Source organism: Neolamprologus multifasciatus, chromosome 17 (genome assembly GCF_963576455.1).
Source record: "Neolamprologus multifasciatus chromosome 17, fNeoMul1.2, whole genome shotgun sequence".
In the NCBI taxonomy this organism is placed as follows: domain Eukaryota; kingdom Metazoa; phylum Chordata; class Actinopteri; order Cichliformes; family Cichlidae; genus Neolamprologus; species Neolamprologus multifasciatus.
In genome coordinates this window covers 21,561,310-21,577,340 of record NC_140455.1, presented here as the reverse complement: position 1 = coordinate 21,577,340, position 16,031 = coordinate 21,561,310, and the positions used below count along the sequence as shown (strand labels likewise).

The 16,031-nt window shown below is 42.3% G+C and overlaps 3 protein-coding genes across 4 annotated transcripts in view; 2 read left to right on the top strand and 1 right to left on the bottom strand.

Annotated features, from left to right (window-relative positions):
• The window catches only part of LOC146499345 (transmembrane and coiled-coil domain protein 3-like), a 77,541-nt gene extending 70,087 nt beyond the window's left edge, over positions 1-7,454 (top strand). For both annotated transcript variants that reach the window (XM_085138621.1, XM_085138622.1), the window contains exons 2-5: positions 59-223; positions 1,273-2,054; positions 3,677-3,812; positions 4,197-7,454. In XM_085138621.1, coding sequence (XP_084994747.1) covers positions 59-223; positions 1,273-2,054; positions 3,677-3,812; positions 4,197-4,502 — 1,389 coding nt within the window. In that variant the 3' untranslated portion in view covers positions 4,503-7,454. The remainder of the gene's footprint in view (positions 1-58; positions 224-1,272; positions 2,055-3,676; positions 3,813-4,196) is intronic.
• A 1,563-nt stretch (positions 7,455-9,017) lies between these two features.
• Positions 9,018-12,769, top strand: eri1 (exoribonuclease 1). Its single transcript, XM_085138625.1, has 7 exons — positions 9,018-9,472; positions 10,420-10,601; positions 10,692-10,908; positions 11,000-11,083; positions 11,157-11,266; positions 11,354-11,468; positions 11,961-12,769. Exons 1-7 carry the CDS (start codon positions 9,398-9,400, stop codon positions 12,201-12,203), a joined length of 1,026 nt encoding a protein of 341 aa, XP_084994751.1. The 5' UTR covers positions 9,018-9,397; the 3' UTR covers positions 12,204-12,769.
• A 731-nt stretch (positions 12,770-13,500) lies between these two features.
• The window catches only part of lamb1b (laminin, beta 1b), a 31,583-nt gene continuing 29,052 nt past the window's right edge, over positions 13,501-16,031 (bottom strand). The window contains exons 31-33 of the mRNA XM_085138612.1: positions 14,583-14,759; positions 14,345-14,504; positions 13,501-14,016 (exon numbers count right to left, since the gene is read on the bottom strand). Coding sequence (XP_084994738.1) covers positions 13,880-14,016; positions 14,345-14,504; positions 14,583-14,759 — 474 coding nt within the window. The 3' untranslated portion in view covers positions 13,501-13,879. The remainder of the gene's footprint in view (positions 14,017-14,344; positions 14,505-14,582; positions 14,760-16,031) is intronic.

Below are 16,031 nucleotides of genomic sequence, written 5' to 3'. Positions count from 1 at the left end.
GTACAGACCAACACAAAAAATAAAAACATATACACTCATCAGATCATTATGTCTGCAGGCGGAGCGCAGCGGCTGCGATGTCCTCAGCATCCCGGTGCCCATTCGCCGCGGTGGCTCAGAGTCCAACCTAGACGTGGTTGACGGTGTTGGGCACGATGGCGTGGGTCTGGATTTCACCAAAGGAGCGCTGGGAATTGACAGCCTGCAGCAGAAGATCCTCAAGGTAAGAAGGAAAACATCGCACACCTGCTTCAGTGTGTGTCTGTAAATTTATCATGTTTAATTTGAAAAGCTGTGGGTACACATGTGACACGTTGGCACTCAGAACTCAAGCACCACACTTGAGTAAAAGACAAACTAAAATATCTCCTTAGCTCTGTTTGGTGACACATGAAGCAACAGAAGCAGCTGTTTTTATCCAGTAATGGACTAAATGTCTTTTAAATGTCAGTTCTGATATGACGGGGAAAGAAAAAAATCGACTCAGGTTCGTCTCAGTCCTGTCTTTAGAAATTAGAAGTGTTTTTCACAGTAGAGGCTTATCCTGCACTTTAATATCAACTTTTTACAACTGTAGAGACTAAGCTGAACTCGTGCTGCGTGCTGTATATTCACTGGTTTATCCAAGCAAAAGTATTTTGAGACTTCAACAATAACCTAACAGTGAAATTATTATTACAATGTGATGAACTGCTGCTCACAGTCAGGAATATACACAAAGAAACAAATACAGTGAATGAAAGCAGACCAGAGAAAACAGTTTGATCTGTAGCATCAGTATCAGATGGTAATTTTTAAACTTTCCATGGTTGGAATAAACTCAATCACATGACTGAGGGGCACATTGACTGCTACCGTTTAGCAACAGGAGGCTAAAATTCTTGGAGGAACTTTGTTTTGTTCTGAGGAAACGCCCGTGTGAGGAGGTTTAGAGATGCCTTTAAGACCAGCTCTGTTTACACAGGATAACTTCTTCACAAGCAAACAAAGAAAAGCAGGTGTTAACGTCTCTTCTCGTGGATAATTATCATTAGCGATCAGAAGTGGGGGGGCAAAATTAAATTAGTATCAGTGAGCTCAAAGACAAACAGGGCTGCTGTCAGTATTCATGCAGCATTATATTATTCTAACATACCCGTGTGAAAGATGAGCAAACTCATAGAACAAATCGGGGTGTCGGTAAGAATCAGAAGCGCTGGTATCATGCATGCTTAAATGATTTTAAATCTTCAGCAGCTGTTTTCACATCTGTCCTTTTGGCTCTGCCTTCAGGTGACGGAGCAGATTAAGGTGGAGCAGACGGCTCGGGACCAGAACGTGGCCGAGTACCTGAAGCTTATGAACAATGCCGACAAGCAGCAGGTGTCGCGGATACGGCAGGTGTTTGAAAAGAAGAACCAGAAGTCTGCGCAGACCATCGGTCGCCTGCAGAGGAAGCTGGAGCAGTACCACCGCCGCATGAAGGACAGCGAGACCAATGGGAAGCACAACCAGAAAGACAGCGGCAGCAAGGAGTCCGGGACTCACAGCAAGGAGGGCAGTCTGCGGGACGTCAGCACCACCGGGCGCCACCAGGCACTGGATAAGGTGAAGACGATCGGGCCCGGCGTGTCGCTCTCACCTCCATTTTTCTTCAGTAAACCGCGGGAGTTCGCTAACCTCATCAGGAACAAGTTTGGCAGCGCTGACAACATCGCTCACCTGAAAAGCTCTATGGAAACAGGGTCAGGGCTGCAGGTGGAGGGCGGCGCGAGGGGTCTGAGTGGCAGCGCTACCACAGTAGCCAAGGCGACCAAGTACCAGAGCGACGATGAGTGTTCCACCGGGACGTCTGCATCCGCTGACTCCAACGGGAACCCGGCAGGAGGATCGGGGGCGGGGTCAGGGGGGCCAGGGAGGTCAGACTCCAGCGGGCGCCTAGTGGAGGTGCTGGACATGGTGCGGGACATCAGGGATGCTCAAGCGCAGCTGGCAGAGGACATGGAGACTCTGAACACACAGTTTAAACGAGACTACAACTACTTCACGCAGGTGATGCAGGAGGAGCGATACAGGTGAGCACAGCATCACGAGTCTAAGGAAGGCTTTTCTCCCAGAAAAAAAAAATCTTTTTTCTGTTTTCTGCTCTTTTTTTCGTGATTTCTAGGGAGGTTTTAGGGGGGAAAGCTTGTGTGCGCCAGTACTATTTTTAAATGCTTCACATCTCCACTGACACCAGCATTAAAATGAGAAATGCCAAAAATATAGTATTTGAAGAAAAGAAAAATCTCCTAAACTAAGGTGCAAGAAAAATAAAATGACATTTGGTTGCTTATAAGGAGCTTTAGAGGATTTGTTTTTTGTTTTTATTCCCTGGTACTGAGGACAGATTGTTTCTCACTGTGGAAAGATTTTTTTTTTAGTGTTTCTTTTTTGCGTCACAGATCAAAACAGAATATTTTGTGTAGTTCTGGGAGAGGAGAATATTGTTACCCACACATGATGGTTAAATACTCTTCCATGAACATTTTACAGGTAATAGGGCACAGACTCACATGTTTCTTTCTTAAATATACCCATTAGTATAAAGTCAGCCCCTCGGTCTTTGAGTGAGCAACAGTTCAGTGTTAACACCTTAAACACCCCTGAAACAAGTAATTAAAAACCCATTTCAATTCTTAATATCTAAAATTTATTTCAACACCATAAATTGGAGAGATAGAGGGGGAACAAATCACAATTTAAATTTAATCAGTAGAGGATGAAATATGCAGTTTCGTGCCTCACTTACACAAACTGTGAATCCTCCCCTTCACTTAATGAATCCCTGACTACGACGCATTTTTCAGGCTGGACAAAACTTCACAGAGCCAACATAAAAATGTTAATTTTATGTAGCCTAATATTACAAATCATAAATTTATCTCTGGAGCTGACATTAAAATGTTTAACTGCTATCTTTGGAGTCTCTGCGAAGCTATCACCACTATATTAACTATGACTTGTAAAATCACTTGTTTGTATTATTGAGTTCTGAATTAAATCAGAAAATCCAATAAAACACTGAACTGAGAAAGATAAGAGAAATATTATACTGTGTAAAATATTTCTGCTCAACAAATTATGCTGTTTTTGTTTTGTGGAAGGGTCTTTTTTCCTTATATCCTTTACTGTCAGAATATGTGTGCTGCAGTCATGTCACAAGAATATTTGCACAACGATTTGTACGACTATAAACACGAAATACAAAATAAAAGCGGTTTACACATTGCTTTGAAGCTAACCGGGGGATGCTAGCAGAGGTTTTTTGCTCAGAAGGCAAAAGGTTTGAGGATCACTGATCTGTATCAAGTAAAATTGTGGAATAATTGTTGGATGAAGATGTTTTTACACTTCGGTGCTTCAGTAATGGTAGCATTTCTCTCCTAACAGAGCTAACGTTGTCATTACATGAGCTGTTGAACTTTAGAGAGCTTTTGACAGTTTAGGAGTCCATCATTAAAAGCCTAAAAATAGCCGGCAGAGCTTACACGTAAACCCCCCAACCAAGGGCAAATGCTCTGAGCAGCTCGGCTGCAGCAGATACACTGCTGTACTGTTACGTGCCCACACACTCTCAATAATGCATTGTTTCTCTCTCCTTGGCTCTCTCCGCCTCCACCTACTCTGCATGTTTGTGGGTGTTTCTGTCTGTCAGGTATGAGCGGTTGGAGGACCAGCTGAATGACCTGACGGAGCTGCACCAGCACGAGACCAGCAATCTGAAGCAGGAGCTGGCCAGCATTGAGGAGAAGGTGGCCTACCAGGCCTATGAGAGGGCCAGGGACATACAGGTGACTTATGTTTGGGCATAAACCCCCACCACTGCCACAGCACACGGCTGATTAAGATTAGAGTTTAGGATTAACCCTTTAAGTAACCAATGTCTTACTCAAATTGTAAGTTTAATTGAAAGGCCTAATGTATTATTGCCTTATTTACAGTGTTCAGTTTAGACAAGTTTGACCCCTTAGTGGGAAAGGTCACACTGAAGCCACAGCAGTCCCTCCATTGCTTCCTATTTCTAATCGGGCATTCTTGCGCTTGTTTCTAATGCAGCTGAAGTTCATACATGATCCAGTTTTGCTGCCCTTTCGCTGTGACTCACTGCTCTCCAGAGTTTCCCTGATCTCTAACCATTTTTCTGTGTGTGTGTGTGTGTGTGTGCGCGCGCGTAGGAGGTGCTGGAGTCGTGCCAGACTCGCGTGTCGAAGCTTGAGCTCCAGCAGCAGCAGCAGCAGCAAACCATCCAGCTGGAAAACACGGACGCCAAAGTGCTGCTGGGCAAGTGCATCAACATCATGCTGGCCATCGTCACCGTCATCCTGGTGTGCGTGTCCACTGCGGCCAAGTTCACCGCCCCGCTGCTGCGCAGTCGCCTCCACTTGGCGCTCACCTGCGTGGGCGTGTCCCTGCTAGCGCTGCTGTGGAAGAACTGGGAACATTTGCAGTGCGCTTTGGAACGATTGCTCCTCCCGCACTGAGACCGGTGTGGGGAGGAAATCAACATGTAGCCTTACACGAGCCGATGATTCTGGGCTCCACGGTGACTCAGTTTAAGGCTCTGAGCCTCACCAAGAACACGTAAACGGACGTAAATGCTCAAGACCTGAACCGGAACTCTCTGAAGGTGCACACATGAAAACGTGGCTGCTCTGCTGCAGATCTGCAGGGCCAACAAAAGATAAATCGGCTCAGCTGCTTTCATCTGGTCACCAGGAGACTCTGGTGGCACCGGCATCACACACACACTGAAGTCTAAATATAAATGAGCGGGATTACATCAGGGCATGGAATAACACATTATTTTTTTCCTGTCCTTTAAAGGGACGTGTTTCTGTTAGAGCACCACCTCCACACAAACTGTCAGTTATGAGTCCAGTGGACCTGATTTGAATGTGCACACCAAGCTCGCTGTGACAAACACAAACACACATCCACCTGAAGGTTCATTCGCACCGCGCCTCTCTCTCTCTCGCTGCTGTTCTGTATTTATGTGAGGTTTTTTTAATTTCAGCATCTTCTTCAAAGCGACAGTTTGAAGTCTGGGATTGCACATTGTTTTAAGCTGTTTTCTATCAGTGTGTAAATCTGTGTATTCGTGTGCGTTGTGCACTTACTCGTGTGTCTCTGTACTGTGTTTCTTCAAGGAACAGTTAAACATTTTGGAAAATAGGCTCTAGTCTGGATGGTAGATGTGCAGCTAGAGCCGGGAGAGATCATTAATGGACGTGCTGTGAAAGAAATCTGCTGTAAGAAATTAAAACCTTTAAGCTACAGCTGCAGTGAAAAGTGATGCCCAAACCTGCTTTTATCGCCCTCCTTCATTTTTATTGCCCAAATCTGACCTCTCACAATGACTCACAGTAACTAAATGATTATAAATTTGAAAAAAATACTCCTAATTATGCGTTAATTTAATGAATTAGCTTCAGGATTCTGCTCACCTCAACTGCTTGATTTTTTTTTCCCTGATCCAGAATTATTATTGTTCAGTCTTCTGGTGTATCTTTGAATCCTCACAATAATCCTTATTTATTTCAAAGTCGATCCTCGATGCGGCCCCTTGGTCACGGTGCTTCGAGAAGCAGCAGCCGCTGCTCAGGAAACGACTTCATGCAGTTATTTTAAAGCCCTTCTATTAACCTACCAGTCGAGTTTTGTCCAAAATGAGCTTAAAATGCTCACATTCCTGCAAGTTATGTTTTTATTGGTGTTTTTGGTCCAGAGCTCCGACCCTGCCCAATCAGCGTTTCCTGCCAGAGCGCTGAATGGATTTCCTCACAGTTCTTGTTACAAATGCAATAAAACAAGAAAAATTGTTTAAAATGTGCACACAGCTTCATCTTTACCAAGATAATGATCAGATACACCTGTCATTTACTGGGCAACAAAATGATGGCCTCTCTAACTCTTTCCCCATTAAGATGACATTCAACGATCTCCACATTTCCTGTAATTACAAGTTTTGACACATCTCTAATCATTAAAGAGGCTGTTAGACAATACGTTCCTGTATAGCCAGAGACCACTTCATTAACTTCTGATAGATACACAGTCATTTTAGTCTGAAGTAGCCTGAAATATGACAGAAACTCCTCAGTTCAGGTAAAAGAATCAAGAGTTACTCCTAACAGGCATCCAAGATGGAAACGGTTAAAGCCGGGGGCGGGACATAGAGATAGACAGCGTCTCTGCATTGCTTCATTCTGTCTGAAACAAACCGGTTTACCTCCCTGCTGGTTACTGCCAAGTTTCTTTTACCTGTTTGTCGCACTCACCTGCTGGTCACCACGTCTGATTTGATTAATGTGTTCAAAAACACCAGGGACTGGTTACTTGTCTTATAGTTGGCCAACATCTCCGTCCTCTGGCTCTAACTTCACACTGAATAGACCAAAACAAAAAAACAAAAAAAAAGTGACTATTTCCCAAAATGTCAGGCTGCCTGTTTTGAAGTGAAAGCTGCTTAACTGCCTAATCTCTTGTTAATTTGGTGTTTTTTTAATTTATTTTTGTGGTTATTTTGTTATGATGTTTGTGTTTTCAGGTAACTGTTGCTTCTGAAAGCTTTTTAAAGCCTCTAACAGTGAGAAGGGAAACCTTGTACTAACATCAGGAGATAGCTGAGAAGCAGAGCCTGTTTTCTCACACGACACATGTAGAGAGAACACTAACGCGTGATGCAGTTTGGTGCACGTGGAGGGAAATAAGGTGAAATTATGCCGATTTGAAATTGTTTAAAGTTGACACGTGATCACATTAGATGGCCTTTTCTGGAGAGGTGATCAGAACAAATTACAATGTATGTGTGTGTGAAGCCTTTGATGCTGTGCTGCGTTCATGTCCAGGGGAAAAAAACATGGCAGCATTCAGACGCTCTGTTCTGATATTTAGAAGATTTGAGAGGCTGAAGATTTTTCTCTTTTTACTTGAAATAAGCGTCTGTTCAAACATTAAAGCAGCATGTTTCCCAGCAGCGATAGCCGCTTTCCCGCACGTGACTTGAATGCAGCATCGCAGACTGGACAGAGGGAAGTGAAAAATGTAGCTCCCCGACCCCATTTCACTGTGATGAAGATGATGACGAGGGGGTTAAAAAATAGGACTGATGCCTTTTCAGTGCAGCCTGTTTTTCTTCTTCTGTGTGTCCTTTTTCTGTTTTTCTCTATTCTAAGAAGAAGAAGAAAAAAGCCAAATATGGAGGTTTTTATGAAACCTAAGCTCATCTTTGATGTTTTTTGCAAACTGGTTCAAACACTATCTCTGTTAGGAGAGATGTGCACCTCCTCTCCAAAGCTCTGAGTTCATGGTGTGTGTGTGTGTTTTCTTTGGCTTTTTCTTTTCTAATTTCTGTGCATTAGTTTCTGGTTATGGGTTTTCTATAACTGTATTATTATTATATTTTCAGATGATAAAATAAATCATTGTTTTTCTATCAAGGTGCCTTTTTAAAAAAAAAAAAAAAATTCTGAGCTTCTTATTGATTATGGAAGATGTAATCCAACTGTGAAGATCATACTGCTCTGCAAGCTTCATAAGGAATACATGCATAAACCAGGGTGTAAATCAATTCGACTTAAAGCAGCTGGATAAGCTTTTAGAAACGACATTGATTTAACTGCATTCAATTTCACTGCTGCCTTCAGTTTAAATTCATGGATGCTTAAAAATCCATTAGAGTCTTCTGAAAAACTCAAGTGCAGGCGAACAAAGGGAAGTAATTTAGGATTTGCAGGCACAGATGGATCTTAAATTGAACGCCAGGTGTCCTTTATTGCTTTTCATTAAGACAGACATTTTCATTCTGTTGTCTCTGAGAGACAAACGTCAAATCAAAGCAGCAGCAGCCCCACCCAGGATTTACAGTTATCATTAGCTGCACAGCGCCAGAATTTCCAGTTTTCTGGTTTTGCTGACCTCTGGCGATGATGTTTTGTGAAGTGTTTTCCTCTTACAAAGGCTTACAAAGGGTTCATACTGTATAGATGTGTACAGTGAAAACATCAATGGTTTGTGGCTTTAAATAGAGAGAGTGACAACTAGCGGCCAAACAGGAGCACTGCCTCCAAATATCTCTAATTAGTTTTATTACATATATCTGCTTCAAATATTTTTTTAATTATATACGGCAACTATACTAAAATAATTAGAAATTTACTATTCAGTTAGATAGTACCCTGCCTTTCTTACTGCTGGAACCATGAATTCTGATAAATACGCAAAAAAACTAAGGAAGGGACATAATTCTTTTTCATAGCACTTTATTTGCACTGTTCCAGTGATGGATGCTCATAATAAGCAGGTCTGATAATGAGGTCAGTGTATACATCAGTAATCCCTGTGAGCCAGCAGCTCAGGCTTCAGACTGCTTCAAATGTCTGGTGTCAGTTTTTTTTTTTTTCTTGGCTCTGCATGATGTGAAATAAAGTGGATATTCCTAATATGGTCATATTTGGCATATATCCCCAACCACTTTTAAACAATCTGTTTAATATGCAATCAGAGGAAAGTTTGCTTAAACGGTACTAAAGAAGCTTGTTTTGGACAGAGGATGAAGTGTTGGGCTGCAATAAACATAAATAAGGATTATTTAGAAGTCTGAATCATGCAAAGCTGCTCTAGTGGAATACAAACAAAATGTGCAGCTGGTTAGGTCTGGCTAAATAATTGCACACATTTTTATAATACTAGCGATGTAGATTCACAGGTGATTTGTAATAGATAACTGCTAAATTATTAGTACATAAAGTTACCACATCTATTTACAAATCTAGCTACACTGTATTCCCAATAGAGTAAATTACCTTTTTTACCCAACAAAAACAGACTATGAGTGTTTACTAACCGAGTGCTGAAAACATGAAAAGGACTTAAATTCAAGCTACAAAAATTAAAGATTAAAATGTGCAAATTTATGATTTTCAAATCCTAGTATTTCTCTTAAATTTATTCTCAGAAATTCTGACATTAAAGTTGAGTTCACCTGTCCTGGGTGAAAAAAACAAAACAAAAACAAAAAAAAACACCTGTTGCTGCGTTCATCCGCAGCAGCAGGTGGCGATAGTGAGCGCTGTTGCTGCTGTTTTGGCGCAAAGCGGAAGCTGTCATAACTGTCCCCCTCATGAAAATGAAAAGTTCAGTGCTGTTATGTGGGTTTAGCAAAGGCACCTTATTATTTACTTTCTGAAAAAAACCTCCCGTGGTTGATTTATGTGAAATATCTGACGTTAACTGAACGTGTCAGCGCTGGTTAGCGGTAGCTGCTTCAGCCATTAATGTGTTGAGGCTAGCGGGAGCAGCAGCAGACCTGATTTAGCCCTGAATTTATGTTGTTTTTAAATGATCTGAGCAACTTTTGGACTAACCTCAGCTTTAAATGGACGAACACAAGGAGAACATTCACGGCCAGGAAGACAATGTGAAGACGTCCAGCGTAAAGGAGCAGGAGAAGGTGGGTGAGCTAGCAGAATCACTGCTCCGTGTAAACGCTGTTTGCGTTGAAGTAAACTGACTGGCTGGTGCGTTCATTGACACCAAAGACAGGCCGGTGAGAGATATGTCCCGTTGGGTTATTTGGTATTTGGTACTTGATGAAAATGACTAGAAAACGCGTTACTTTTAGTTACTCTTGTATTGGAGTAATTAATACTAAAATATTTGAAGTAGACGGGAGCTACATCAGTGTTTTGTTAATGTGAGCCCTGCAAATCGACCCCGATTCTCTTTTGCTCCGTGTACTTCATCTTGTCGTATTGTATTTTAATTGAACGAGCTATTCTTGTTTTAAGCTAAAGAGATCGCTATTCTCGGGTTAGACCCCGTTTTCCTTCAGTGTTACTTCTTAAAGGCACATATTCAACAAGAAGTTTGCTCCTAGTTGTCAGGATAGCATCGCACAGTGGGTGCTCATCCATGATGTGACTCTTCTGCTCCACCACCTCCTAAAGGAGCTCTGTTGGATTGAGATCTGGTGACTGTGCAGGCCATGTGAGGTCAGTGAACTCACTGTCATGGTCAAGGAACTAGTTTCCTGTTAGAGGACAGCAGAGGCACCCAGTGTGGTCGTCTCCTGCTTCAAGGTTTGAGATGCTCTTCTGTACACTTCACCTTCCTACTCTTCTGCATGGTTGCATTAAGTTTGAACAGTCTACCTATTTTCCTTTTACCTCCTAGAGATAGTTTTGTGGGAAAATCCCAGTAGATAGGTCTGAGTATTTCAGAAACTGCTATCTACTTTCTTTTGCAGATAATCTTATCTGATGTGTTGTTGGACTTCACTCTAAAATGACCTGTTCCTCCAAACAAACCATTGATCCATGCTCTCTGTGTTTTTGATGGCCAAATTTGTAGAGTTACATCATTTTCTGACACATAACGACCCACACATCTCCTCCTCAGGAGAAGCCTAGCAGCAGGTTGTGTCCTGCGGGAGAATCTGCTCCTCAGGTGTCCCCGTCTCAGTCGAAGGGTGACTTCAGCCATCCGGTGTACAAAGAGATTGCTTTGGCCAATGGCCACATCAACCGCATGACGAAGGAGGAGCTTCGGATCAAGTTAGCGGAGTTAAAGCTCGACACACGGTGAGTTTTTAATAAATATTTGAGGACCAAACACTCGTGCTTGTCCCTTAGAAGTGTTCTACCAAACAGTTTTTCTCTTGGTGTGTGCAGAGGAGTGAAGGATGTGATGAAGAAGAGATTGAAGAGCCATTATAAGAAACAGAAGCTGATGCAGACGGCGGCAGAGGGAGGCCCCACCGACACGTACTACGACTACATCTGTGTGGTGGACTTTGAAGCCACATGTGAAGAGGACAATCCTTCAGACTTCCTCCACGAAATCATTGAGTTCCCTATGGTTCTCATCAACACGCACACCTTGGAGATTGTTAGTAAAGATTGTGACTTCAATCAGGAGTTATCTTTTGTTGTTGTTGTTGTTGTTGTTAATAATGATGTTCCTCTAACGTTCTGCACAGGTGGACACCTTTCAGGAGTACGTGAAGCCCGAGCTTAACCCACAGCTCTCAGACTTCTGTGTGAAGCTGACGGGAATAACGCAGGTCGGTTGAGTTCACATCACTGTCACATTACACGTGTGAGTCATTTACTCATTTTTCTGTGTTGTGTTGGTAGAAAATGGTCGAAGAAGCAGACCCGTTCCCAGTAGTCCTGCAGCGAGTTGTGTCGTGGCTTCAGGAAAGGGAACTCGGAACAAAATACAAATACGCCATCCTGACAGACGGGTGGGTTTCACGTCAAAGCTTCTGCAGGATGTTTACTTTCTTCTCCTCACTTGGTTTACAGCGCTGTTTCTTTAACATCGTCCACAGGTCGTGGGATATGAGCAAGTTCCTCAACATCCAGTGTCGGGTCAGCCGAATCAAATATCCTCCGTTTGCAAAGAAGTGGATAAACATAAGAAAGTCATACGGAAACTTCTACAAGGTACATTTTACAGCTTTGTACAGACACGCTTACATGTTTTAGATTTTTAAAACTAATTTTAATATTAGTCAAAGATGATTTCATTTATTTAGGGGAAAAAAGTTATCCAAAGCTACCTGGCTCTGTGTAAAAAAAGTAACTGCACCCTTATTTCATTAATCACACCCAGCTCTAATTACTGCAAGACCTGTTGAATCAAGAAATCACAAATAGAACCTGTCTGGCAAAGTGAAGCAGGCTAAAATATCTCAAATAGCAACACATCAAAGCCCAAAGAAACAAAAAAAAAAAGCAAAAAGGGAACAAACACTGTTTTACAGCACTGTATTCGTACTGTTCCAGCTCATTTTAGTCATTAAACCCTCTGCATGCCTTCATATGTCACGTCCATGAACCTCCTCACAGATTTGGCTATTTCTCACATGTCCTAATGTCTTCTATGATAAAAGGTCTCCACTGCTAACCAGCCATATTTTCTTCTTCTTCCTCCAGGTGCCGCGTACCCAGACAAAGCTGAGCACCATGCTGGAGAAACTCGGCCTGACGTACGAAGGTCGTCCTCACTCCGGGCTCGACGACTCACGCAACATAGCGAGGATAGCTGTCCGCATGCTGCAGGATGGCTGCCAGCTGCGCGTCAACGAGCGCATGCACGGTGGTCAGCTGCTCTCAGTTCCCAGCTCGGCGCCTGTGGAAGGAGCTCCGCCTCCACACAACCCCCGCAGCAGGGACTAGAACCATGACCTCCGGGTGACTCTTTACCACTGAAAATACTTATACTGGAGCTCAAAGTCTCCTTTTACACCAGATCTTTAAAAGTGGATCATTCCTTCATTTTCTGGCTGGAAAAGTCTGCCTCGCCACGCCTTACCGCGCTGCTGTTTCTCAACAGTATCACAGAAATATCTTTCAGTTGTCTTGTGGTGGAGAGAATTCAGTTTTTACCCTTGACAGCATAATAAAGCCTAATCTGCAGCTTCACATGAACACACATATCAACAATTTAAACTACTGTGCTAATAAAACACATAAATGCTGCTGTGCTGTTTAAGGTGCTGCACGATGACACTGCTCACCGCTTTCCTCGCAGAGAGTCGAGGGTTGGTGGTCCCGTGGACTCGGACAGTTCCATAAATGGACCTCTTAAAGAAAAGCTGTAATTAAGGAGTTCAGCCTGTGTTGTACTGTCACGTGTACAGATGTCTTGATTTAATGTTTGTTTCATAAATGAGGATTTGTTTCAACTGAAATGTCTCTGCAGATCTGATAAGTAATGCAAATTAAATGTCTTTTTGTTTGCAGTTTTTCATCTTCTTCACTCTGTGTGATGCATGCTTTAGATTCAGCAAATTTTGAAGGGACAAGAGAGGCAGTCGAGTCACTTTAGAAGCTCGGCACAGGTGCCTTACAGCAGGCAAGCGTTGACAGGCTAAACCTGCTCTCAGGGCATCAGGGGTGGTATTCTATGGCAAATATTAATCAGGCTCCACAGTGCTGGGCAGCAAGCGCAGGGCCCACTAGAGGGCGTCACACCTTTATGGCACCATTATGAAGCCTGTTTCCGACTCCGCTTTCTGCGGCCTCTTGGAAGGCTGTAGAGTAACTCTAGAGTACCTGCATGTCTCCTGGAATTTCCTCCCTGCTCTTAAGACTGTGCTGCGAGATGCAGCAAACCTTCTGACATCTGAACATATATATGGACTAACTGTGTGACCTCTGTAGGGTCCTGGTATCACCTCATGCTTCCAGTAGTGATACTTCGGAAACCTGGGTGTAAACTGAACACACTAGTTTTAATCTAACACTTATGTGTATGTTTGCAGACCCAACTGTCTGTACTATGATCATCAAAAGAAGTGCAGACACAGCTTTCCCTCAAGGTTTCTTTGTAATTCAGCTCCTTCTATCATCAAGTCTTCCAGGCTTTTTGGCTGTGCAGCACATTTCTCTGGTCTTTATTTATTTATAATAGGAAAAAAAAGTTGTTTTTTTTTACCAGAACATAAAAGATTAAACAAGACCAGCTGACATGTGTTTTTCTTGTAGTCAGGTTTATTATTGGCTGGTTGTTAAGGCACCATGTCCAAGTGATATCTTTGGATTATTAAGTACATGTGAAATGTTAATCCTTTTAATATAGACATTTAGTTACAATTAAACACAGATTGTAGTAACGTATGCAGGTATATTGGCTTCGAGGTCATGATGGCTTCTTTCCTTCTGGACTCCTTACTTTAATAATCTAACGGTCTTTGGCAGCTTTAAAGCCTTTTTTTCTGTCGTTAAAACATTCTTTGGCAACGTCAAATATATTACTGTTTATTTAACAGCCGTAAAAGGAGCAGGCATGTAGGAGCAGTACGTCAGACACTTTGGCACTGTCAATAAAGTCAAAGGCGGTGATGGTTTCATCACAAACAGGTGCTGTACAGCGCTACTTTGCGGCTCATCTCCTCCAGCATGTTGCGGGCGGCTTGCTCCAGCTCAGCCAGCTCTTTAGCTTTGGCCTCCAGGATGCGCTGGTTGTCCACGTAGGAGACCTCTAACTCTGAAAACGGCAGACAAAAACAAAACTGTCTTTTTTTAACGGTTTAAATTAAATTTATTGCACAAGTGGAATATTTTTTTCTTAATTTTTATATATCTGATCGTACTTCAGAAACTGACTCGAGATCAGTCGGCTGGTTTGTAGCAAATTAGTTCATGTGCTTCTGTGTATTTTTTTAACAGGAGAGGATCCAATAATGTAAAAAGAAACCGATCTAAACAAACAGGAAGAGAGCAAACTCCCTTCTTGTTTGTTAGAAATGCATTAATTTAAAAGAACAGAAGACAAAACTACAGAGTTATTATAAATTTATCTGAACAGTGTTCACCTTTGAGTCTCTCCAGCTTTCTGCTGCTCTGATTGAGCAGCTCTATGGCCTCCTGCTGCAGTTCATCTGCCCTCCTCTTCGCCTGCTGCACCGACTCCCCTTTAACCTCCACCTGGTCCTCCACCTCAGCGAATTTATCCTTCAGCCTCTCATTGAACTCCTGCACACACAAAAAAACCGCACTGCAGCAGGAGTGGATTCACATGCAAACCAACACGGATGCGCGCGTTTGTGAGACCTGCTCTGCCTCGTTGGCGTCCTGTTTGGCCTGCTGCGTCATCTGCTCGGTCGACACCATTATCTCCTTCATCTCCAGGTTGTTCTGCCTCAGCAAGCCAACCTCCCTCTCCAGCTGCAGCAGGCGACCCGTGGTGTTACTGAGCTTCAGCTCCGACTTGGCCGTCTCCGACTCCACCTGACGCACAAATGCACCGATTTATCTTGTCTTTTCTTTTTCACTTCTTTTTTTTAACTGTTCAGGGTTTACCTCATACTCTTTATGCTAATCCCACCATCATTAATTTCACCTGCATCTCATCCCTATTAAGCCAGTGTTTCTCCTGTGTGTTCACATGAAAGGAGCGGCGCTGGCAGCTTCTGACCAACCACAGCTTAAAAAACAGGCTAAAGTTTAACTTGTTCAATGCCAGGAAGGAAACCCAACTATAGCATTGACATAAGATATAAGGTCACAGAACTCATATAGAATAATAAGTTATCTTTAAACATCTATATTTATTAGTGATGATCATCGGGGAAAGCTAAAGACTTCAGATGCTATTAAAAGTCTTTGGACCCTCCTGTGATCCACAGGTCTGAGGGATGGTCCAGGACCTGTGAGACTATTTTCCAGAGATTTGATTGGTAAGTAGCTGGTGACTTGTTGATCTCTTATATGGAACATCACCTCTGGAGCACTGTGGGAAAAGTGATCCATATTTATAGTACCAAAACCCTGAAGTAACCCAGATAAGCCAAAATCTGAGGATTATCTCGGAATTTCTTTCATATGAAAGCGAAGACACGGCTACCTTTGAGTCGTCTCATCAAAGGTAAGACAAAGGAGTCAGTGAAAGCACGGTTGAAGAACTATCTATTGCTCAAATTGTAAAACTGTGAGAAAGAATGTTTTGTTTTTCTGTCTTAAAAAGGACCCAAACTGGGTTATTTTAGTTGTAAATATTTTTTCTGAATCCAGTTTAGTTTCAGGAAGTTTTTGGAGCTCATTCAATCTTTCAAGTTTAGTTTAATTTTAGTTAAACTTGAAAACTTGTGTCTTTATAAATTATTTTGTGGGTGGCGTTGTCAGGCATTAGTAAGTCAGTTTCCTTTACGTACATTCAGCTTTTGTTTGTTATATTATTTTTATTTTTTATTTTTAAGTTTCTAATTTAATTTCAGTTATTTTTTTCACGTTTATTTTTAATAGACTAAAAATGCTTTTTAAAATAAAAATATTACGTCCGAACACCCGACAGCAATAAAACATTTTTATATCACTGTGATTAAACTAAATCAAAGCTGAGCGTTTCCTGACTGCAATATTGTTTTTAAAGTCAGTTGTTACTGAAAACAAGGCAGACCTTTCTAAAATGGCAACAACGTACGACTCCATTTTTTGAACTTTGTGCTGTTTTTGTCATCCCAAAACAGTAAATGGAGTCACTGAATCAAACCGCATCATCAC